The 26,595-nt window shown below is 39.9% G+C and overlaps 1 protein-coding gene across 2 annotated transcripts in view; it reads right to left on the bottom strand.

Moving 5' to 3' along the window:
* Positions 1–26,595, bottom strand: part of TNFRSF19 (TNF receptor superfamily member 19) — an 89,300-nt gene that overhangs the window by 5,646 nt on the left and 57,059 nt on the right. For both annotated transcript variants that reach the window (XM_041768257.1, XM_041768256.1), the window contains exons 6-9: positions 7,175–7,339; positions 6,603–6,728; positions 2,301–2,403; positions 1,305–1,704 (exon numbers count right to left, since the gene is read on the bottom strand). In XM_041768257.1, the coding sequence (XP_041624191.1) occupies positions 1,305–1,704; positions 2,301–2,403; positions 6,603–6,728; positions 7,175–7,339 (794 nt within the window). The remainder of the gene's footprint in view (positions 1–1,304; positions 1,705–2,300; positions 2,404–6,602; positions 6,729–7,174; positions 7,340–26,595) is intronic.

Genomic DNA, 26,595 nt, shown 5'->3' with positions numbered 1-26,595 from the left:
GTTACTTCCTCCTCTAGGCAGCTGGGTATGCTCAGCTCCCAAGGCTTGTGGGCCACTGTCCATTCTTGAGACCCACACACAGCTCACAACTCTGCTGTTGTCTTTTCTTACTATTATTATGGAAATTACAAAAATTACAGGATGGTTCAACAGAACAAGGTCAGTAAAGGCTCTTTCTCTGCTACAGAGAGATGTATTTTACAATTTAAATGCCCAATTTGTTTGCTTTTCTTCCCTTAACTCTTCATTTCCTTTATTTTGAGAAAAACAAAATTATTTTTCTCCAAAGTCAACAAATGGTTTCTGCATAGAATTCTCTATGAAGTCTCTATAGAATTTTTTTTTTTTTTGTAGTTGAGAAAAAAAGTACTACAGATTTAGATCAACACATAACCTACAGGCTCTTCTTCAAAGGAGCACACCACCTCACACTTTGGCTTCAGACTGAATTGGTTGCTCACAAGCAGTGAGAGCAAGGCTATGTGTGTAGGCCTTGTGGGGCCTGGGAGCCTCACTCTTGCTGACACTCTGCTCTTCATACACTAAAGGTTGACATCTTTTCAGAAAGAATATATTCCGACATTACATGGGCTCATATGAAGGAAATGCTTGTAGACAGTAAGTCAAATTCAGGAATGGCTATATCCTCACTGGAAGAGGCATTGGTGACATATCAGGTAAGTCCAGGGTGCCCAGGTTTCCCTGATGCTTCTCTGCCTCTTGCCCTGCAGCCTGCCCGAAAGCCCCATGTTCCCTCAGTCACCATCTCTATCTCCTTGCAAATCTGATTTCAAGCCCTTTCTTCTAGAAGGTTATTATGCAGTCTTTGGACCCAGATCATGACTGACAATCAATTTCTAACCGAAAAGATCAGTGAAAGCAGAGCAATCTCAAAAACATCAGAAAAAGAGAGGGAAAGGAGAAGCTTGGGGAGATCAAAATTCCCATTAACGATGGTGAATCAAGCGATGGTGAGGAACTGTTTACAAGATGGTCCTGTGACTAACTCATCTCTCTCAACCAGGAACGTTGCTGGGGGTGCTGTGCTAAGTACTCGGATTTACAAGGAGTAAAAGGATGGAGCTCATCATGACCAGAGTACCTATGCATTGAAAAAATAAAACAAAACCCACTTGTAATTTAATTTAAAACATATTCTCCATCCATACAAGACCAAGAAGTTATGAAGGATGGAAAAACTTTCTCATCAGGTCCCCCCACCTTCTATGGTGAGAGGAGTTCCAACCCGTTGGGTCTGTCCTGAGTTAATGCTGTGTCTTCATTGAGGCCAGTCACTGCCTTACCTGCAGGGATGTCTGAGTGGTCAGGTCAGTGATGTCACCACTCTCCTGCCGTAGCTGGCTTCTGGTAGTCAGTGTATTCTGAGTCAGCACTGGTTCTGTCGAGGGGCTGTTACGTCTAGAGAAATCAGTAGTTTCCGTAAAGTTTTCAGAATGCTCTGGAAGAGCTCCACCAACCAAATCCTGGCTACTGTTTGAATCCAAAGATGATGAGCTTTCGTTCTCTGGACTGAGAGAATGAGTTTCTTCTCCGGGGAGTTCAGGATACGAGTCACAAAAAGAGATGTCATCACCACAAATGGGATTTTGCATCAGAGGCCAGGCGTCTGAAAACTCACCACAGATGGACCTTGAAAGGGACCCGAAGAACGTGGGCATGGTCTCCCCTGCTGGACCTGTGTGTCTAAACACACATTCAAAAGATCTTTAAGTCACCTATGGGGAGGAAAAACACCAATACAAAGCAACACGCCAGCTCTGCTTTCAAGTTTTCTAGATGCAACAACAACTGATTACGTCAGAATTCTAGTGCTTCCTTTGCTATAAACTTGCTTCCACACAAAAAGTTTAATTTCTCCACTTAATTTAAAGCTGAATTTTTATACCTACTTCTAATCAACATAGTTATACTTAACCCAATGTCTAAAATAGGCAGTTTCCTGGGTCTTAACTGAGTTTCTTGATGGCTATTCTAAAATTCTATGAGTAAACAATAGGTTACAAATTACTTAGAGATGACAGAAGTGTCACAAATCATGAATATGAGACAAAAACAAAATTAATGGAGTGTAGAGTATAAAGAATGTCGCACTGGATATCAGTAACCCTGAGAGACTCATTTACCTCTTGCCAAGGCTTTGTCCCCCTCCGATGTCCAGAATGTCATTAATAATATTTTGTAAATGATGTCTCATAGTTTGACATGAAAAGTGCTAGATTAGTAGAATGCATATTTGCACAAGGGGACATGCATTATATGGATTAAAAATACCGAGTTACCTCTCCTGAAGAGTGGCCTTGGAATGCACCCTACAGCCAAGAGTCACCCGGTCCCCGCTGCAGGCCTCATCACAGCACAGAGATGGAATCAAGTGGACAGGCCCTAGGGAAGCCAGCAGAGGTGTGAAGCACAAGGCTGTCTTCTGGGAACTTTCTCTTTAATACCGGCTCAACAGTGCTGGAGAAAATTCAGCTATTCCCCTTTGGGTGACTCTTTGGGGAAAGGAAATATGAGGTTTAATTCTCTCTCTTTTGGGAAGCCTGGGTGGCTCAGTGGTTGAGCATCTGCCTTCAGCTCAGGTCATGATCCTGGGGTCCTGGGATCAAGTCCTGTATCAGGCTCCCTGCAGCAGGGAGCCTGCTTCTCTGTCTGTGTCTCTGCCTCTCTCTGTGTCTTTCAGGAATAAATAAAATCTTTAAAAAAAAAATCTCTCTTTTTTGTTATCTTACAAAATGTTATCTTACAAAAATGCTAAAGCACTTGTATGAAGTACCTCGGGTAGTCAAACCCAGACAGGCTGAATGGTGGTGCTGGGGCTGGTGGAAAATGGGACATGGGGGCGGCAGGTCACTTTACTGGAGATGGAGCTTCAGTTTGGAAAGATGAAGGGTCTCTGCCGATGACTGGTGGTGATGGCTGTACAACAGTGGGAATGGGCTCAATGCCACTGAACTGCACACTTAAATGATGTTAAAATGATACATTACATGTTACATTTTACCACAATAAAAATAACACTGAAAGGTAAGGACACAGCCTGTGAAAGCGAATGTGAAATGAGACTGTCCTACATCACTGACAATGGTAGAAACAAGAGCATATTTCTGCTGAGTGGACTAGCAGTTAGAGCAAGAACATAAACACATTCAAACCCTTAACACACACAAACACAGATTCACACACAGTTATTATTTTTTTCTTTTACTTCTAGGAATGTGATGTAAGGAGCAACTAGATGTGTACACACATCTTTACAAACCATTTTGTTCACTGAGGCAGCATAGATGTTTGATTACAAAGATAATATAAGCCTACTGAAGAAAAATTTTTTTTAAATTTTTTAAACTTAAATATTTTATTTATTTATTAATGACAGACACAGAAAGAGACAGAGACATAGGCAGAGGGAGCAGCAGCTCCCTGTGGGGAGCCTGATGTGGGACTCCATCCCAGGATCCTGGGAACACGACCTGAGCCAAAGGCAGACACTCAATCACTGAGCCACCCAGGTGTCCCAGAAAAGAAATAAAAAAAAAAAAAAAGACTTTAAAGAGAGGGATTAAGATAAGAAATTTAAAAATAACTATTACCTAACCTCATAAACTGGAAATATACACTATCAACATTTAGTGAACTTTTCTCTCTGTATACACATACATATATAACTCTGGTTTCATAGAACCATATACATACTAAAGCATACAAATATAAAGACACACACAGAAAGAGAGAAAAAGATGTGGAGAAATTATATATTTACATATACATCTATATGTTTATGTGTGTAACCCAAGTTTTCATGAGTAATTCTCTCTTTTATCAAAAGGAAAAAATATTGTGGAATTAATAGTTTTCTTTTTGAAAATGAATGTTAAACATTGACATGCATTTGTGAACCAGTGTGAGGCAGGATGGATAACTGCACACATTCGCCTAAATCTCTCTCAGTGCGGGCCCCACCTTGTGCTAAGTGAGTATATGTCACTGTGCTGCTGTGAGCATGGGGAACTTCCCTGGATCCACGGCCAGTCAACTCAGCAAGCCCATGTCACGCTCACCGTGAGACATTTCAAAATTATTTAAAAGCAAAAGGCACTGCCTTTCCTTTTCAAAATGACTGTTTCTAGGGCTCAAGCAGCAAAAGTGCAAGATGAGCCTGGAACTTATTTTGTGTCCCAGAAATTAAGAAAGTGCTAAAAGAATAACTAGGACACGTCAAAATGACACATGAGGTGGCATGAAGGGACATGCACTGGCCAAACCTAGGAAAATGTGAGCAACAACGTAAATGATGATAGCAAAGGAGCATACGCCGTGGAATAGAGCCCATAAGTCCACATTAATTCAAATAAATAAATAAGGAAGAAGTTCTTTCTTGCTGTAGGAAGCCAACTCATAAAGGTGGAGAGAATGATGGAATTACAACACAAGCATTTGTAACCATCATCGTAATGACTGATTCAGGTAAGAATCATCAGTAGATGCTAAACTCCTGGGCGAAAGTTTGGAGAGTTAACAGGGTATTTACATATTTACATAGTCTCAGAGAGTCTCCTGCAAGGTACTGATGAAGTACAAAGAGAAGAACACTAACGTTACAGCAGAGAAACCTGGCAGGTGCCACCTTAACGAAGGGACCCAAATTACCCCGACCAGAACAAGACAGCCACACATGCTGTGCCTCTTGATGAGGGACACTGGGAAGGACACAGCATCACCTCTGCAGTATTTCTCAATATAGTCCTACAGAAACATCAGGCAAACCCAAACTGAGGGTCATTCTACAAAATTACTGGCCTGTGCTTGTCAAAAATAATAATGTCATGAAAGATTAAGGACCTATGTCAGATTAAAATAAGGTAAAGAGATTTGACAACTAAATGCAACAATGTCATTTGGGATTTTCTTTTACTATAAAGGACATTTTTGCAACAATTAAGAAAATCTGAATACGCTCTGTAGATTATACGATAGCTTTGATTTAACGTCAATTTCCTGATTTTCATAAACTGTGCTGTTCTGTAAGAAAATGTTCTTGTTCTTTGGAAACAAACATGATTAGTATTGAGGGGAAATGTAGATCATCATTTGCAACTGATTTTTAAGTGGAGATGGAAAAAATGTGCATAAGTACATGTATCTCTATGCTACTTAGAAAAATGTTAAAGCAGATGTGGAAATGAGATAAAATGTTATTATTTGGGGAATCTGGGTGAAGACAGCGTCAGAAGTCTTTGTATCATTCTTTCAACATTTTTTTAAGCCTTAAATTATGTCAAAGTAAAAAGATAGAAGAAAAAAGGCACTGCCATAAAGCAGGAAACCACATATAAGTGGTCAGCTATCCTGAACCTTAGCAGGGCGGATTCTTTGTAGGCTTGGTGTTCTGTTAGGAGGATGTGCGCCAACGCCATCTGCCTATTTAATCTTTCTTTTCGGATAGAAGTTAAGAGGAGACAGAGTTTGCCCAAAACTGCATTTTACTACATTGGAGTTCATCTCTCAGGAAATTATTCCTGCCCTCTCAGACCCCAGCCACGCTGTGCCAGCACAGTGTCTGGGAACCCCGGCACTGGGGGTGTTTTGAGGATCACTCAGGTATTGTCAAGTCTATTACCTACACAGACAAAGGCAAAAATAGAGCCACACACACCACAGAAAGTCTTATATTTTGTTCCCAGCCCATTCCTAAAACAGAAGGCAGTAATGACCAGTAGCAAAATAAGTCTGCTGAAAACTTCGTGCTCCACATATGGAACGTTAGATCAGAAAATGGAATCCTGTAATTTCTTGGTAAGAACGACTGGACAGTTCCAAGAGCGTCAGTCAATCTAAGTGGATTGAAACACTCAGCTTCAAGAGCGGCTCTGAGAGACAAAATGGCACTCTCGGCATTGCTTTAAAGGTGCTATGAGAACGTAAGGCCAGGCAGGAAGTGCCAGACGTCTAGGAAGGCTGCTGCCATCCAATTCTACTCTGTAGAGGAGGTGAGGGGTCTTCACAGTGGGGGCCGAGAGGGAAGTGTAAGTGTTTGAACCTCATACTGATGAATATAAGTAAGTGGCAGAGAAAGTATTATCTTTGCCCATTTTTTTGCCCTGGTGAGAAACCAATTTCCATTTGCATGACTTCCCTAAACTTCCTTTCGGCCAGTAGTCCCAGGGGCAACTGAGGTATGTGTAAACCCCTGCCATAGATCTTTCTCCCTGCTCTATTTTATTAATGTCCAAAAAGACATTAATAAGACACATCCGAGTACAGCTTGAATCCACCAGACAAGACATACACTCCTACTCTACAAAAGGAGGATACTATTTTCAATCAGTTGGCCCAAAACAATAAAGGTAAACTTGCCTTAAAATGTTGCTGAACAATTCTAGAATTTTAATGAGATGCTTCTGTTTGATACTTAAGAGGCTCAAAACACCCAAACCATTGGGGGACAGAGAATAATTTAACAATATTAGCTTTAACTAGAAAACCAAGCAGAGCAACCTAGCTGTGGGATGAACAGGGACAACTGTTTGCAAGGTCTGTGTCCCTTGTGCTCCCCGAATGGCCTCTTGACTGGCTGCACTTACCACAGGTCTGGGCCGAGTCCCGGTGGCACCGACAACATGCTCTGGGAGCAGATTCGTTGAGCCGACGTCTGTCAAAACATGACAGTTCAGAACCGTTGTACTGAATGTCTTGTGCTCTCAGAGACCCTACAGGGGGCGAGAATTCCATCAGTGAAGACCATCTCCTCTATAAAGACCAACGAACACCTTAAGGCAGACAGGTACCCCTCTAGCTCTTATATTTCTGAAGAGAAAGACAACCATCGTTCACATTTAAAAATATTTCTTCTTACATGGGAGGCACAAATAGGAATTAATATGGTAAAGCTCAAATTATAGAGCATTTCTGTTGCCAGAACTTGGAATGGCTTTCATTTTTGCCGGGTGGCAGGGGATGCTGCTGCTTTTTCAATGTCCTTATAAAGCAGTGCCTCTGGGGGACCAAGGGGCTATGGACTCCCTTTCCATGTCCGCTCTGTCCTTTTATAGCTCCTGACTGTTGTCCCAGTCAAGGCCTCGTGGACCCTCTGGTGACAACGATGATAAACACATTTCACCCGAATGCTAACAAACAGAAAGAGCTCCAAACTCACAGCTGGGTTTTTTCTCCATAAACTGCCTCTTACAATAGATGACACAGAGGATGAGCAGGGCCAGCAGGACAGTGGCCAGGGCGCTGCAGATAACGGCCGCCAGGGCTGTGTCCCGCGGGCTGGAGGCCGTGGATGGGATCTTCACGAGGTTGACCTTACTGGTACCTGGAAACCACAAGAAGGGGGTCAGCAGGCTCTCAACAACCTCGGAGACTCTGATGCTTACACTTGACTTGAGGGTCTTCTTTAATAATGGCCTTCATGGAAGGTAAGTCAGACCCCAGAAAACAAGACGAGGTATTCTAAGAAGGCTCAGTGTTCCCTCTTCTTAGAAGATCTCTTTAGCACTGCACCTTCACCCTGCACCCCAAATGTGTGGATGTGCCACTCCTTCTTTCCCACAGCCCCGCGGACACACAATCCTCAACACATTGCATTGCCTGAATGTTCTTTTAGGCCCACTAGACCAGAGCTGTTTGCCAGCTGGAATTCCTCATCTTTCTCCATCTCCCAGTGCTTGACACAGCATTTGGCACATAGTAGGTGTGTAATATTTGCTATTTGATTAGAATTAGACTGCCTACATTTTCAAACACACTGACTTAAGGGATGCTTTTTGGGGCAACTTTAGGGAAAATAAGGAGTGGGATCATTCACAACCTAATTGTGACCCCCAATCTCTGAGACAGTGAACATTTTTTAATGCCTGGCTATTGAATTACTGAACAACAGCTAAATTTTAGAGAAAAAACAAACAAACAAATACTATTTCTATACTATGGCCGGGCAGCACAGTAATGTATTAAGAAAGTGTCAAGAAAGAGATTCTATTTTAGAGGGAGGTATTGCATCACGGTCAAGGACTAAGGTTCTGGAATCTCATTGCCTGGCTTAACCTCTGGATTTCTAACCCTGAGCCAATTATTCAATCTCACAGAGTATCACTCGCACCTCTGTTCTATGGAGGTAATAATAGGATCTGTCTCACCTGGCTGTTGAAAGAATGAAATGTGTTATATCAGGTGAAGCATGTAGAACAGGCCCTGTACTCGGTGCTCTAGAACCACTGATTGCTGTTATTAATCATGATGATATAATTAGCACTTAACTTTCTTAGGGTACTGGGAGGCATGAACTCACTTAAATTAGAAATCTATATTAAGTGCAGTCAATTCATAACCTACTAACTAACCTGAGAAGAATCTGAGAGAGCTTGAAGCCTAAACAGACAGGCAGTTATGCCTTTTCCTCCTCTGGGTACCTGCCCTGCAAGATGAGGTGGGCCCTTCTGCTCCCTGCAGATGCTCTCACTTCCTTAGTGCCATTCAGTGGGGGCTCCTGCAAGGCTGAGGGTTACTCCAGATCACTGTGGCCTGAGAGAAACATAACATGTGTCCCTCGTGTAATTTGAAGTTGTCTAGAAGCCATGTTAAAAAAAGTAAAACAAACAGGTAAAATTTATCTATTTTACCTAACCCAATATATCTTAAAATATATTGTTTTCATGTAGTCAATGTACAAATTATTAATGACATAGTTTACATTCTCTATTTGTACAAAACTTTCAAAGTCCAATGTGATTTCACATTGACATCACCATCTCCTTTTGGACTAAGCACATTTCAGGTGCTCACTGGCCATATACAGCTAGTGGCAGTTGTATGGATATCACAACCCTAGACATTAAAGGTTTATATCTCCATTTGTGCAGCGTGGCACCTAGATGCAAGCCAACTCATTATTTGGTACCTTTCTTCTTGTCCCTGGCTACACATCTCTCCAATCCCATCAGACTGATTTCCACTATATGACATCTGAGGCTAGAATCAGAAATTTCTGAGCTAGTAATATTGACTGATAAAAATAGGAAAACAGGAGTGATCATCCAGGAACATCAAATTTTGGTATTTCTAGGCTCAAGAATTCTGGGGCCACATTGATAAAAGTCTTCTATTGCTACCCAGAAGGCACCTAAGGCCTTGGGCTTGGATGATTAGGAATTACAATCCAATCAGACATTTTAAAAGATATTTGTTCGTAAACATGTTTCATATTCATAAAATATATTTACCACTTGTAGCTATATAGACATCCTATAATCATCAAACAGCACAAACTGAAATGCATCATACAGCAAGTTAAACAAATTACGTCCCTGACCTGATAGAGATTAAATTTAAATCTGAAACAGCCTCTATCAGTGGACAAATTCACAGGAGGATATATGAACACAGGCACAGCTGTACCAAAACTGACAAATCAATAACCGAATAGGAATTCATATCCTGCGCAAGGGAAATAGTAGGCTACCCCACAGGTTAAGGGATTTGGGAAATGGAATTCTTATCTGTTTGGACCAAATGGTGCAGTTGTGGAAAACTGCCACCTTGCTTATGTTTGTGAAAAAGGTGGTTGACTTCAGAGCGAGATCAGCTTAAATTCTTCCTCAAATAAACCAGCTCCACACAATGCAGGGCTTTAGCAAGAGCTATTGCAGAATAGCAACACAGTACATGATTTGAGGTGAAGATCTCAAAGTTCCTAACTCTGTTGTAACTATTGAATTCAGCTCATTCATTCACATGCTACTGGATATTTAGGAAAACCCTACTAAGAATTGGGACTTCCAGTTAAAGTAGAATCATTATTAGCATCCTTTAAGTTCTTGTTTAACTTCTTTGTAAGTATAATAGTCAACTTATGTACCTTCATATGAAAGGAACTTTATAAACATGCTAAAATACCTCCGATGGGGATTTTGAGTCTGGTGGTTTGTGATTCAAGATCTATTTTCCCCAAGTGAATCATAAAAGTCTTAGGAATAAATATCTTTCCATGGTAGGGTACTAATATCGTAATCTCAATGATATCCAGTTGCCATAATAACATTAATTTTTTTTAAAGAGTGCACTCAGTAAAGCCCCTTCTCTCTACATGTCCCTGGAAGTAGCATCTGAAGATGAACAAGAAAAACATAATAGTTTTACCTCTCAACGTTTGACACCTAATAAGAAAAGGTCTCAGAAAGGTCTCCATGGGAAGCAGGGCTCTGGAAACCACATTCTGGATTTTTGTTTATATGTACAAGTTTATGACAACAGTTACAGCAAGCAATCTATTTTTTTTTAATTATTTATTTATTTATTTATGATAGTCAGAGAGAGAGAGAGAGGCAGAGACACAGGCAGAGGGAGAAGCAGGCTCCATGCACCGGGAGCCCGATGTGGGATTCGATCCCGGGTCTCCAGGATCGCGCCCTGGGCCAAAGGCAGGCGCCAAACCGCTGCGCCACCCAGGGATCCCCGCAAGCAATCTATTTTATAGAAAATGGGCTCATCATTTTTAGGCTCCATCATCACATACAGAAATGCAGACATTTATGTGGACACTATGGAAGACTGGGCTGTCTATCATTTAAGAACCACTAATTCACATAAATTTCTGCTAAAAGCCTGTTTCCTTATAACTCTTTTTGATTTGAGTAGAAAATAAAAGGAGGGGAGGGGGAGAGAGGGAGGAGGAGGTGAGTATCAATTATATGAAGTGGCTTCTACTCTATTAAGTTCTGGTTAATTGAGGTGTTGCTGATGATTTCTCAGAAAAAGATTTCTCTACTACAAACTAAAAAATATTGTTTTGCTGACCTGTGACCGCTACAATGATACTGAGGTTAAAGATTCTTCCCACCCACATGCCTCGACTAAATTCCCTGTCCATAGTTGACCAAGCGTATTGAATGCCTGCAAGGAATTCAAGGAAGGTACGGGTAAGTACCTTATTAGGATTCTGATAGTACTTCTAAAGAACAGAGAACAGGAATGTTCAGTCTTTGGAAAGTTTTAACTTTTCTGGAATACAAAGGCATCTCTTATCCTAATTAAGTTATTAAATTCCACTATAATCTTAGCAATACCCTCCGGCAAAGTTACTTCAGAGTGAGAACTGTTTTCTTAACTTAAATTTTATATTACATTAGATAAGTGCAAATTTTATATTATACATTTCCTTAGGAGTTCGGCCCAGCGGAACAATTACATACTGAGTACCTAACTGTGACTAAGACATCCTATAAGACATTAAATAAGTTGAATGAGAATCTAAACAGAAGAAGAGGAAACAGAGGTCACCAACAAAGTCTGGCAATCGTTTTTATACAAGTCCTTTACCTTCTTCGGAGTGTGACCAAGGTGCAAAACATCCAAGTTGCAGAGATAGTGTCCTTACATCTTACCCCCTAAACAGCTTCAGAATGTAGCTGGAGAGACACATATCATGGAGAGGTCTGTGTTACTGGACCCTAACCAGTTAAGGAAAAGTCTTAAAAGATTAGGAACTCAATGTGCAGGCCACAGACCTGACCAGAATGAGCTTCTGTAGGCTTTGGGTGCTATTCTAGTCCTGGACACTGCTAACAGACCTCCAGGGATTTCATTCCCCTTACAACCAGGCAAAGCTGTGACAATGCACTGATGGCCCCCATTGTATAAGATGAGAAAACCAAGACTTAGGGTAGTTTGCTCAAGGTTAGACCACAAAGTAAGATGGCTCGAGAACTGAAACCAGGCTTTGGGATCCTCTCCAGTGAGCCATGCTGGCCCATGGATGCATGTAGCTTCTGAGTGAGTAACACATTTTGCCAGGAAAAGATTAGCAAAATGTGGCTCCTGTGTATGTGCAGGCCATGCCCACTTCTGCTGGGAGAAACCAGCCAGGTCATGGAGAGATCAGGGGATTTTCTGAATGGCAGACTGTTCGGCTGTGCATGAAGCCAGTTCAGCATGAGTGCATCTGCCCCGAGAAAGCATTTCAGGGCCACTCGGCCTCAGTGTGGATCTCATCTCACATGTCCACAGCAGGCACACAGAGCAATGCCTGAGTGTCACTGAGGCAAGGAGGAGAGGAATGTTTATGATGAGTCTGGGAAGGGTCAGAAGCATCAGGCTCCGATGCTTATTATGGATAAGTGCTCTGGGGGTTTCATTTGTAATTCCATAGGTCTGCTACTCCCGATCTCCCTACATGTGTAACCATGTTGACTTCCTAGCAGGCTGTTTACAAACCTGCTAAACAGAAGATCCTTCTTCCCAGAGCATCCTCCTGACCAAGGGCCCTGCTCAAGGAGGGCTGACGTGGGAGGAAGGAAACTGGCCTCCCTGTTTTAGCTCTCACTGCTTTCCACCCTGGCCATGGACAAGACTTCTGAGGCTTGGTTGCCTCATAGAGAAGACTAAATAGTGGCTCAAGTAGACAACAGATCCACCATCAAGGAGGCTGAGCATCTCACAGGCCAGATGAGCTCCTGTGGAGTGAGTGGCCATGCACACTTGGACATGTTGGCTATTAAGAAAGTCCTGTGATCTGTGGCCTGGCTGATTTCTTCCTACAGAAACACCCAAGGCCTTCACATTAAAGAATAAGATTGAGTAGGATGCTGTATTTTACTACTCTAAAATTTTTATTTCCAGTCTGGGCTGCTTCCCTGAACTCTAGATTCATCTAACAGCTTATTTGAAGATCTCTACTTGGAATGGAGATGCATCTTAAACTCCAAAATGAGTCCAAAAGATGACCTCTTACAACCTCTGATAGTCCCGACCTCCTCGCTTCCTTCCACAAACGCTCTGTCCCCACAGACCTCTCCTGCTCACAGCCTATGGGCTAGGCTCATCCCAGGCTGCACAGATGACTCCTTCAGCTGTCCTTCTGCAAACATCACCCACTTAGCAAGACGTCCCCCCTCACCAAACTCTTTAAAACTATAGCGTCTCACCACTGCTTCCTACCCCCTTTCCTACTTGCTTTACCTTCCTAGTCCTCACTGCCCTCTGGCACTTTATATGTTTAACTTGTTTGGTTCATTGTCATTCTCTACGCTGGTCAGGGTAAAAGAACCCATCCTGCATCCCCAAACATACCCATTGGGCTTGTGTTTAAGCGGGGCCTGGCCAGAGGCCATATTTTCCAGACTCCTTTGCAGCTAGGCATGATGATATGTCGAAGTTAGAGGCAACAGGGGATGGGAGGGATGAACAGAAGTGATGCACAAAGTATGTGTCATCTCCGATTTAGGGACAGATTGCTTGCCCCAGACATCCCCTTCACTGTGGACTGCAAGCTGGATATGGCTAGATTATGCCCAGTCTTGATCCTACTGATGAGGAAGATATCCAAAGGCTGGGAACGTGCTGGGGAGTCAGCAGCTGGCCTCTGAATGACAACCTGCAGCAGACCTGCTCCTCCATGCTGGACTGGTCGCACTACTGCCGGACGGAGAGGGGAACATCTATCTTATGTAACTAGGCGGCAATGTTTTTGGGTGTCCTTATAATAGCAACTTAGCTTCTACCTGAATCAATTTCACCTCCCACTCAAATTCAGCTTCCACAAGGGCAGGGATTTTCATCAGTGTTGTCCACTACCATATCTATACCATCCACCACCATAGCTGGTGCCCATGTGTATTTGATAAATGATGGGATGAATGAACACTTGTGAAAGAAACTGGAAGATTCTAAAGAGCCAAAAGTTAATTTAACAGGGACCTCTCTAATTAATAAGGTGAGATTATGCCACCAATGTCTTTGCCTCACATGCTTCCACCCTTGGCTCCCCAGCTGGTGATGGTGCAGATGGAAACAGCTGGCAGCAAATAACAGTTCCACTTATATGCTCTTTATGTGATGTTAATGTGAACACAGGTGAAAGAGCAAGGGTTGCTTGGATTTATCAACACACAAAACTTGAAGATTATTGATTATCCCCGCAGAATGAATATGAGACAAAAACTTCACCTTCTCTAGTCAGTTTTAATTAGTACTCCAAGGACTCATCACAAAGGGGTCTTATTTTAGTTATTATATGTCAAATATAACTTTAGTTAACAATACATCCATCATGATGACTAATTTATAATGAATTACCAAAGAAGCTAGAAAAGGGAGGACCTTTGGGAGGCCATGCACATCTTCCAGTGAAAGCCGCTTTGGTGTTAATTTTGGAAACTGATTACTAGCTGAATTGGATAAAGGGAATGATAAAGCATTCTTTTCATTTTGTCAAATCAGGCAAACTAATCTTATCTTTTTACTGAGCCTCTCCCCCTAAAACTATGCAGAAGTATGCAGAAAATGACATAGGCATCTACAGAACTGTTAATGACAGGAACCCATAATTATTTTTTAGAGACAGCTACCAGATTATCAAAACACTATCCTGGCTTCCGTATGCCAAACACCTACAGAGGGCCAGCCCCTTACTTACTTGCTTTTGAAAAGTCATAATAATCCTTTATAGTGAGGGTTTTGTACTTGAAGAAGGCTCTACATACCTATATATTTTTTCATATCAAACAAATATTGGGTGGTTGGATCTAGATGTGAGCCTAATTTGTCTCTGGCTCCAAAACTTATGCTTTTTTTTTTTTTTTGGTAAATTATGCTATGCTTTTTTGCAACCATTTAGAGCAAAAAATTTACTATAGTGTGAAGGATTCTTGGCTCCAATTTTGTACAGACCAGTAAATTCTACTTAATCAGCTAACATATACAAAATAACTTGACTTAATTTAAAACACAAACCTAGCTTCACAAATTCAAACTGTCTTATCCCCAAGATTAGAGGCTATTGTATTTTTTTTTTTTGCAGGGAAAGATAATGTATGATCTTTTTAAGTTTTATTTTTAAGATCTCTATGATATAATTAGATGAGAAGCAAATAAATACAGTAGGGAAAAACAAGCTGTAAATGAACTGTGTTTTCTAAGTTTCTGTTTTCAAGATTTCAGTAATACCTTGTGTTTTCATCAGAGAGTTTAGCACATGCAAATAAATAATACATCAGGTTTCCTTCCCTATAACATGTCTCTCCAACATAATTGGAAGTGTGAGCATTGATAACCATATTCTGGCACATGTAATTCAACTGACAATTAGTTCTGAAATATAAACATATAATTTAGGCATTTCCTAATAATTTTCACTGAAATATTTTATCTTTGACTTTTATGTTTGTTTCAAGTAAACTACAATTCAATCCATTGTTGTCTATACTCTTCTATCACCACTGATAAAAATCTTGTATCAAATAAAGGTTTAACAAAATTAAAACCTGATGAATCCATTTCTAGTAATGCTCTTTAACAACAACAAAAAATACTAACAAAGAACTCTTTGCAATGTTAATTGAGGCGAGGGTACAGTTATGGAGTGTAAGCTTTATCTTGTTAATCGAAACTGGCTAAACAAAAATATCTATGTTAGCACTCAACATATGAATTCCAGATGTACCACAAAAGAGTCTGCCACTAAACAAAATAGTTGGATTTTTTTATCCACTTTATATCAAGCATTCTGACATTGTATAAATGTCAAGAGTGAGCCTTCCTCATTTATTTCTTTTCATCTTGGACTTTGGTCTTAGAACTATGTGGTTGGCTTTTTAGTAACTGATAGAAATATTATTCCAAAATTAGCTTTTTCTGTGTGTGTGTGTATATACATATATATGTATGTATATATATATATATGTGTATATATATGTGATATATATATATATATATACATACACACACATATATATATAAACTGGACGGATTTTTTTATTGTGGTAAAATATACATAACATTTACCACTTTTGACATTGGGTATATTCATAATGCTATGCAACCATCACCACTAATTCTAGAACATTTTCATCACCTCAGAAGGAAACTCCAAACCCATTAAGCAGTCAATCTACATTTTCCTTTCTCTCCACTTCCTGGCAAGCACTAATCTCCTTTCTGTCTCTATGGATTTGTCTATTCTGGATATGTCATCTAAATGGAATCATACAATATTATGTGGCCTTTTGTGTCTAGCTTCTATCACTTAGCATAATATTTTCACGGTTCAACCATTCTGTAGCATGTATAAGAACTTCATTCCTTTTATGGCTGAATACCAGTCCATGGTTTGGATATACTGCTTTTGTTTATCCATTCATCAGATGATGGACATTTGGGTTCTCTCTGCCTTTTGGGTATTGTAATAATGCTGCTTTAAGTTTCACATATAAGCGTTTCCCATATATTTTAAAACTTTTCACAAAGATATATTGTTTCACATGCTATCAAGACACATTATTATTATTATTACACTAAATTATTAAGTTAATTAATAACTCAGGAAATAAAAGTATTTCCTGAGCAAGAACTAAGAGGAAAGTGGAGGGAGATGTGATGTCAGGGAAGCTGGTCAGGGTCAGTTCATGGAGGGATTTAAAGACTGTAGTGTGGAGTCTGGATTCTATTCTAAGAATAACAGGATATAGTCAACAACAGTGGAATACACATTCTTCTCAAGTGCACATAGAATATTATTCAGGATAGACCATAAGTGAGGTCACAAAACAAGTTTCAATAAGTTTTTAAAAATTGAACTCAGGCAAAGTCCCTTTTCTAATCATGAAGGAATGAAACTAGAAATCACTAACAGAAGGAAAACAGGAAAACTCACAAAGATGAAGATATTAAACAATATGCTCTTAAATAATAAGTGAAGGAAGAAATTGCAAGGGAAGTTAGAAAACCTTTTCAGATGAATGAAAACAAAGCCACAGCATAACAAAACCTATGGGATGCAGCAAAAGAGAATCTTAGAGGAAAATTTATAGCAGTATAAGTCTATATTGAAAAAGAAGATCTAAAGTTAATAATTTAAACTTCAGCTTTCAAAGACATTTAGAAAAAGAAGAGTAAATGAACCCAAAAGCTAGCAGATGGGAGGAGATAATAAGAATTAGAGCAGAGATAAATGAAATAGAGAGTAGAAAAACAATACAGAGAATCAACAAGCCCAAGAGCTGATCTTTGAAAAGATCAACAAAATTGACAAAACTTCAGACTGACTTTAAAAAGGGAGAAGATATAAATTATTAACATCAGAAATGAAAGAGAACATTGCAACTGACTTTATAGAAATAAAAAGGATTATAAGAGAATACTACAAACAACTGTATACCAACATATTGGATAAACCAGATGAAATGAACAATTCTTAGAAATATACAAACCAACAAAAATGACACAGAAGAAATAGAAAATCAGAACCTATTAGAAACCTATTAGAAGTAAGGAGACAGAATCAGTCATCAAAAACTTCCCAGGAAAGAAAAGCCCAGGACCTGATGACTCCACTGATGAATTCTACCAAATATTTAAAGAAGGATTCACATCACTCCTTCTCAAACTCTTCCCAAAAAATGAAGAAGAGAGGACACCTTCAAACTTTCTAGGGGGCCAGAATTACCCTGTGTAGATGAAGGCACTACAAAGAAAGAAAACCACAGATCAAGAGTCCTTATAAAGATAGACACCAAACCCTCCACAAAATAAACTTAAGGAGGTAAAAACTTGGACACTGGGAATTACAACACATTGCTGAAAGAAATGGCAGAATAAATGGATTTACAAATAAATGGAGAGACATCCTATGTTGATAGATTGGAATATTTAATATTGTTAAGATGACAATACAATCCAAAGTGACATACATAAGGTGCCTGGCTGGCTGAGTCAGTAGAGCATGCAACTCTTGATCTCGGGGTTGTGAGTTCAAGCCCCACACTGGGTGTAGAGCTTGCTTTTTAAAAAGTACAGATTTAAGTAAAAACTCCATTAAAAAATAACAATGTGATACATGCAATTGAATGCAACCTCTATCAAAATCCCAATGGTTTTTTTTTTTTTTTGCAGAAATGAAAAAAAATCCTAAAATTCGTACTGAACTTCAAGGAATTCTAAATAGCCAAAACAGTCTTGAAAAATAACAATGTTGGAGGATTCACACTTACTAAATTCCAAACTTACTATAAATGCTAGACTAATCAGAAAGTATGGTACTGACATAAGGATAGACATACAGACGAATGGGATATGACTGACAGCCCAGAAATAAACCCATACAACAATGATCAACTGATTTTTGACAAGAGTACCAAAACTGTTCAATGGGAGAAAGAACAGTCTCTTCAACAAATGGTGGTGGGAAAACTGGATATCCACATGCAAAAGAATGAAGTTGGATCCTATCTCATGTATTAAAAGATTAATACATGAACCAAAGCCCTAAATTTAAAAGTAAAAGCTATAAAATTCCCAGGGGAAAACATAGAGGAAAAAATCTTCATGACCTTGGATTTGGCAATAGTTCCTTAAATATATACCAAAAGCACAGGCGACAAAAGCAAAACAGATAAATTGGGTTTTATCATAATCAAAAACTTTGTGCTTCTAAGGACATCATCAAGGATGCTGACAACTCGTGAAATGTGAGAAAATATTTACAAACTATGTATCTGAGTAGTGTTTAATATTCAGAATATATAAAGAACTCCTACAATCCAACAACAAAAAGCAAGCAATCCAAAATGGGTAAAGCACTTAAATAGACTTTTCTCCAAAGAAGGTATACAAATGCCCAATACACACAAGAAAAGATAGTCAACATCATTAGTCATTAGGGAAATGCAAATAAAAACCACAATGAGATACCACCTCACACCTACTAGGATGATGATGATGACAAAACAGAAAATAAGTATTGGTACAGAGGCGTACATTACTGGTGGGAATGTAAGTGATACAGCTACTGGAGGATACAGTCTGGCAAAAGTCCTCCAAAAGTTAAACATGGAATTACGGTACCACCCAGCACTTTTACTCCTAAGTCCACACTCAAAAGAACAGAAAACAAGGACTCAAATAGATACTTCTATGCCAGTGTTCATAGCAATATTATTCACAATGGCTGAAGGGTGGAAACAACCCAATCATCTATCAACAGATGACTGGATAACACACATGTGGCATATACATAAAATGATGTTTTTAAGCCTTAAAAAAAACGGGAAAATTCAATACATGGTGTGACATAAGCAAATCTTAAAAACATTATGCTAAGTGAAATAAGCCAGATGCAAGAGGACAAATATTAATATCATTCCTTATATGAAACATCTAGAATAGGCAAAGTGACAGAGTCAGAAAGCAGATCAGATATTACAAGGGGGTGGAGATGGAAGGAGAACAGGGAAGTACTGCTTGATTGTCAGTTTCTATTTCTGTGACCTTGCCCATTGTAACTACTTACAAATTTACTGTTGAATGAGAAACTTTGAATAAAGATGAAACCAAAATGTGATTTTCAAATATGATGTCACCAAGTAAAATTATAGGAGCAAAGCTCAGTGGAAGTTTATAATAAATAGAAATCATGATGTAAGCAAGATCCCATTACTTACACAAGATTAATTTTAAAAAGTAACATTTCTCAAATGAATAATAGGAGAATCAGACTAGGATTTGCATCTTTTTCCTAAGGAACATTCTGACTCTACTTTTGAAGCATCACCAAAATATATATATATGTTTTTTAGCTTGAGATCTCTGTTCACCAGCATCTGTGACAAGTGAACACTGGCTGGAGTATATTCTAACACCTGTAACTAGGACAGCCAGTTGTGTGCATGTAGAACCAAAAGTTCATCATGTCAGGCCAATTTTTCACCATGCTCTGAGTGCTGAGTTTCCAAGGTCATGCCCTATATGTTTTTTTTTTTTAATTGATTTTCTTTTTTGAACTGAGAGAGCATCCACAAAAGCACAGCCCTGCAAGCCCTCTTCCACTGCGGAGCCATGTTGTAAGAACATCTGCTGATACATCTGCACTGGTGAGCTGGATTCCTTCTCCGAAGCTTGCGCCTAGGCACTGTACGAATCACCAGTTCTTTTGTGATTTAAATGCAAGTGAATCAAGGCAGAATCCCAAAGTGGCCTCAAGCTTGCTCTGAATACTAACCCAAATGACCAACAAATATGGCTGTACCATAAAGAGAACCCACCCGTGAGAAGTAAACTTTTACACCTTTATTTCCCACCTGGCCAGGCTCTATGAAGGGCCACTGAATGTAAGCAAAGTGGAATGGGAAAGCCGAAAGGATATCTTTGGAACCCAAAATAAATCCATCTATATGAAATCTAGTATATTGCAATGGCACTGACAGGCTCTCTGATTGTGGCATTATGGGATGGATACTACTCTGTTATTTAGGGCAGTGCAGAGCGGGTGACCCTGAGAGCTCCCATGAAGGATCTTTGAGCCTTCTCTCCATCTGCCAGCTCTGACTTGATTGATCTCTGTTTTCCTCTGGGCTGCCTGCCCATCACTGTTTTATTGCCATTGTCAGCCTGTTACCATGTTCGTTGGAAGGAAACCATGAAGAAAATGTGAAATGCCCTTCTTGGGGGAGTGGGGAGAGAAGAGGAAAATATATTCATTCTTAAATTTAAAGCACTAAAGAATGTCCTTCACATTTACGTTTATTCTATTATTCTTCTAAGAAGTCATTTAAATAGTAATCTCCCTTAGATTATTAAAAATGATTCCAGTAATTCCATTGAATTATAGAAAGGAAGGTTCAAATATTGCAATTAAAACATTGGTTATATGAATATCGAAGCCTTTTATTGCCTTCTGGAAAGTTTTCATCAAAACACTGTGCCAAGTTTTTTAGAATAGAACAGGTGTGTAATTAGAAGAGTATAAAGTTCCTTAAATAACAGGTCCATCAGTTATCAGTTCTTATTTACAACTTTATCTCTGTTCTTGGAAAATCTTCACTAAAGTCAGTGGTTTAAAATCATCTTTCAGAGAGTAAAATAAGGCAAGTGATTGTTAATACTTTGGTACTGAAAGAACAGTTATGAATCAAGGGGTTAAAGATAAGAATGCAGCATCAATATTTTAGTTATATAGAATAGTTGCTTTTAATTAGACCCATTGCTTTAGCAGAAAATGGTACCAATGATTGTCCGGATAAATTAATATACATAATAACTGAGCAGATTCTAGCAGTAAACAGCTCATACATGTAGAGCATATTTGAGTTGTGTTTACATGAACCTGAATTTACTGAGAACTAAAATAGCAAACACTCCAGTACTCCAAAGTTCTGACCTGCTGTTTTTACTGGGGCTCTGCTGGCAGGTACTGCTAGAACTGGAAGCACTGCTTGTTGACCAATTTAAGCACTTTGCTTCTGAAGGATCATAGATTAAATCTTTAAAAAGGACTAAGTCAGAAGTCTCTTTCTGGTCCATAGGTGTCAGCATATCTTCATCCTTTCTTCCTTTTTTGTCTTTTTCTGGCTTTAAAATTTACTGTAAAACACTGCACATTCTAATGGTTAAGACCTGTGTAGTAAACGGTCTGGGTTCAAATCCCCAGTTTGCAATTTACTAGCAGTCATATGACCAGCAAAGACAACTGTTTGCTTCAGTTTCTTTCTTGGTAAAATCAGGATATAACAATACCAACCTGAAGGGATTTTTGTGAGAACTGAATGAAGTAACCTACTTAAAGGGTTGGCATCGTACCTCATACATAGTATAATTTCTATAAGTGTTAGCCATGCTTTTTTCCCATTATTATTCAGAATCAGACACTGTATTGTAATTATTATTATGTCAGAATCTGGAATTTTAACCCAGTTGAAACCATCTGCATAGTAGACAGGCTGTTGAATAAATTGATGGAATGAGTTACTTGTTCATGCATGTGTCCTCATAACACATCCCTAAAGCACTGTCAAGTTCAGAAGGAAAATTAACAATAAAAACAAGCCAAAATAGTTCCTTCCAGAAGTTTAGATGCATTTCTTGTAAGAGTAAAGTTACCACTGCTTTTATGTAAGTATCTCGAAGAGTCCTACCAATATGATCTAACCTGGTAATATTAAGCAATGTTATATAACAATAAAAAATTAACAAAATATCTAACTTCAAGGAATACTGTGACTTTGATAAGCAAATTTTTTTTAATTTTAAAAAGATTTTATTTATTTATTTGACACACAGAGAGAAAGAAATAGCACAAGCAGGGCTAGCAGCAGAGGCAAAGTGAGAATCAGGCTCCCCATCGAGCAGGGAGCCCAATGCAGGGCTTGATCCCAGGCCCTGAGATTGTGACCTGAGCTGAAGGCAGACACTTAACCAGCTGAGCCAGCCAGGTGCCCCAAGAAAAATTTCAAATATCTATCAGTAGCAGTGGTAGCCCTGAAAACACAGAGCTCAGGCACAGGAGTTTAAAGCAACTCCCGTGGTTAATGTTCTCACTCAAGGCATACAGAAGACAAGGTACAGGACCTGCACTTACTCTTCCTTAAATACCCCTGTAGAGAACTCTACATGGATGAGATGCAAGCCGATAGTTCTACAACCAAGTCCAATTTTTGTACAAGATTTCCGCATTTTTTCAAAGGCTTATATTAAGTATTACTGGCATAGCTATTTAGAGAGAATGAACTAAAACTATATGAATTGTATTTCTTCCTAGATCCTTGGGCACTAAGACCATGCCCTGGACTTATTAACTACATAGTGACAGATAAACAGAAACAAAAAAGCACTAAGCAAAAACAACAGTATGTATTTAAATTACGTGCAAAAAGAGGGTAGCGAAGGAAAAAAGGACAAATAGAAATGATGTCTAAAAGGAAGGGACAGAGAAGAAGAAATCTCTGTTTTCTCATTTTTATGTACATTTGTCTGGTTCTACTGCCAATTGTTTTTTAAAGATTTTATTTATTTATTAGACAGAGATTGAGCATAAGCAAGGGGAGTGGTAGGGGCAGAGAGAGAGGGAGAAGCAGACTCCCCATAGAGCAGGGAGCCCAATGCAGGTATCTATCCCAGGACCCGGGATCATGACCTGAGCCAAAGGCAGAAGCTTAACCCATTGAGCCACCCAGGCACCCCTCTACTTCAAATATATAAATGGTCTTCCCTTACTGCAAAATTATAGCAGAAAAAAAGACCAGTTAGTTGGACAAGGTAATTTGACTCTTCATTCCTGAGGATGGTCTGGTGACACTCAGATGGACACTTGGACATTGTGGATTGCCAGCATGCCAGAGAAGTACTCGCACTTGAGTAAAGAAACGAGATGGGAAGGAGGAAGACGCCTGGAAGGCCGCCTGGCCCAGCAGAGCATTCACAAGCAAACAGATGCACATTTAATCATAGATTAAATCTTTAAAAAGGGTTAAGACAGACGCCTCCTTCCACTGGCCCATGGGATATCCTATGTTGGCGATATTTTATCCTATGCCTCTTAACTCTTGATTTACCTTTTTATTTTTACCTGGAGAGTCAAAGTCTCACTCAAAGTTGGGTACGTTGTAGTCGTTAAGGAAGTCTGCAACAGCATTTATCTGGCAATAAGCTGATGGTATGAAATTAGGTAGAGATTTGGCAGTTTCTAATTCTCATCAACACAGCCTGGTGCGTTTTCTGACCTGAACTGCTAACCTGTGTGTTTACAAAAACTGGTTTTAAAAACTAAGACAGATGTCACCGAGTCTGTACCTGGACAGAGGCTTGGTTCCCCTTTCAGCTGAGACCACCATTTTCCATTGCAAACCTCCTCCAACTAAATACCCAAGCGCATGTTTTATCTGCCTTTTGGGCAGCCCAGCTCCTTTCTCTCTGGCAGCAGCACCCAGTCCCCCTCCACTGCTCCAGGCATCACCACGCTGCTGTATTAGACTGGCGTCGACGGCGACTCACACTGCAAAGGAAGTTGATGGTACTTAACAACCCAAGTACAAAGCGTTATCGTGCCAATATCGTTTTGTTTTGTTCCTAAGCCAAAACGCCAGTGTCATCATTCACTCTGACTGCTCTAATAAGTACTTTGCATTTACGTTGCTAGAAAAATAGTGACTTTAGATTATTCTTTCACATCGGCACTGTATACTGCTTTGCAAACTATCTTTCCAAATGCTTGGATCTTTCTCCTCTTCCTCCCTTCAGCCACTATCCTGGTTCTCACTTATCTTCTCAGCAGCACACCACGGCTTCCTAATTGGCCTACGTCCTGCCAGGCCAGGGCGTGCAGGCCACTGGTAGGCCATGGGAGCCTGTTTTGTTTGGACCACACAGTACTGGCTGGGGAGCTGCCTAAGCAATGAAGACAAAGTGTGGACTCAGAGCCATAATATTTCATGGTTTGCTCCCCAGAACCATTGGGGAGACAACAGGGGAAGGGGAAGACAGATTAATCCAGGGTACGGGTGTGGCTGAGGGCTTATTCCATCACTGTTGACTCTGTTAGTGACAGTGAGGCAAAGATTTTGTTGTTTTTAATTTGACTTTTTTTTTTTTTTAAGATTTTATTTATCTGTTTGGGAGAGAGAGAGGGAGAGGGAGAAAGAAAGAATGTGCAGGGGGAAGCAGACTCCCTGCTGAGCAGGGAGCCCGATGAGCAGGACTCCATCCCAGGACCCTGAGATCTTGACCTGAGCTGAAGGCAGTCACTCAACTGACTGCTCCACCCAGGCACTCCTTGGCTTTGGATTTTACTTATTAGTGCAAAATGTGAATACTTCTATCTGAAAAATTAAAATTAACTGTATTTATAAGGTATTGAACTGAACAGCTGTATTTTTTCTCAACAAGACAAAAGAGAATTACAGATGAAGACAGAACTTCTACTCTTTAAGATACATATGTCATGGAACACACTATTTGAAATGCAGCAATGAAATTAAAGGGACCTGGAGCACCTGGGTGGTTCAGTGGTTGAATGTTTGCCTTCAGCTCAGGGCATGATCCCAGGGTCCTGGGATCGAGTCCTGCATCCGGCTGTCCACAGGGAGCCTGCTTCTCCCTCTGCCTATGTCTCTGCCTCTCTCTCTGTGTCTCTAATGAATAAATAAATAAAATCTTTTAAAATAAATAAATAAATAAAGGGACCTGGGATATACAGGCCCTCAGCAGCCCAGTGAGAGGACCAAAGCAAGTGTGATAGGGGTTAAGCAGACAAAGGGTTAAGAGTATTACTAAGAGAGGTGCTGGAGTGGTGGGTGAGGGATCCAGGCTGGCAGCAGATACACAGGCATCTGTGAAGGCTTGGGAGGCAGAAAGAGAGTGATCTGAAGGGCTGGAGGCCAGAGGGGATCCCAAGGCCCCATCATGACACAAAGAACATCCCTGGAAGGGAGAAAATCCCAGGTAGCAAGTCTGTTCCAGGAGGCTGACATCACAGTAGCTGAGACTTAGCAAATGACTTCACTAGACTCTGTTTCTAGTCTTAATCTTGCCTCTAAGATCACTTAGCCTAGAGGTCTGTTTCCCATTAGGACTGTATAGGACAAATATTATCATGCATGTCTTTGAGGGGAAAAAAAAAGAAAGAAGAGGAACAGAGAAGACAGTTATTACAGGAGAGCAGCTGACCGGTCAGGGAGGTGAACAACAGGCCCTTGCTGGCCACATTTTGATCCATGGGGTTGACTAGAGACTTTCACTGCCACGTGCTATTCAGAGAAAGTCTGTTATGCTAAAAGCGAGCTCATTATTTTAAATTTCTCTTCAGTGCTGGGTAGATTATAAGCCTAACTGTTTGGTACTTTAATTATGATAAATGCCATAATTAACACTGAAAAAATTATAGGCCGCAAAAATGGCAGCAGATTGTCTCTAGTATTTCTCTGCAAGTATGATAAAGTGAAGCAATTTTTTCCTGCTTTCAAGGATGTTTTTCTTCTTTTTATTATCCCACAGTCCTATAAGGTCTTGCTGTGTTTATTTGACCGATGAAACAATGAAGCTTTGAAACTTCTACACAAGAAACAGAAAGGACACCATAAAAGAAACACGTTATTATGGCCTTGAACATCTGTGCTGAAGGATACACAAGCTCAAAAATAGTTTTGCTTCAATTGGGACTAAGAGACAGGGTTGCCATCTGGGAACTAGAACAAAGATATGAAATTGGGTCCCTGCCCTGGCTCTTCCCCACGCAGACTGCTTAACCCTTTGAGTGCCAGGCTCCATTTAGGCTCCTGGATGCCATGTCCTTGTAAAAGCATGACCTTGTTCATTTTGCCTCAAGTGGAGAAGGGCAGGGTCAAGCTAGGCATGCTTTCACCTAAGTACACTGCATCCTATAATTGTTAGGTTCCCTGTTATTAGTAAAGTGGATAATTTTTATTTACCTCACTGCTGTATTTGAAGAGGTAATCTCCTGTGAAATTATTCTAAGGTAATGAAACTTAAAATTATTTCTGCCCATTAACTTCCAACTAAGAAAAGGCATGTATGTTGATGCACAGCTTCATATAGCTAGGTCTACACTGAAAAGGAAATCTGAATGTAGATTGTGTCTCTTTCTATCTCCTACTCTGGCAGAATTGATACTGCTACTAATTTCTTTATAATTTTACAGTTGATATAATTTATGTTAAAGAATAAAACTCTGGGTGAAGCTGGAAGGAGTCTAGTTTTTTTGGAGACTTAGAACATGAAGCAGATTCAGGAATTCAACCAATGCTTTGTTTCCTCTTTTAAAATTATTAGAATCCTCATTTGGTACATGAAAAA

Source organism: Vulpes lagopus, chromosome 8 (genome assembly GCF_018345385.1).
Source record: "Vulpes lagopus strain Blue_001 chromosome 8, ASM1834538v1, whole genome shotgun sequence".
Taxonomy (NCBI): domain Eukaryota; kingdom Metazoa; phylum Chordata; class Mammalia; order Carnivora; family Canidae; genus Vulpes; species Vulpes lagopus.
Note: the sequence above shows the minus strand (reverse complement) of the source record. Positions and strands in the feature narration are given on the sequence as shown.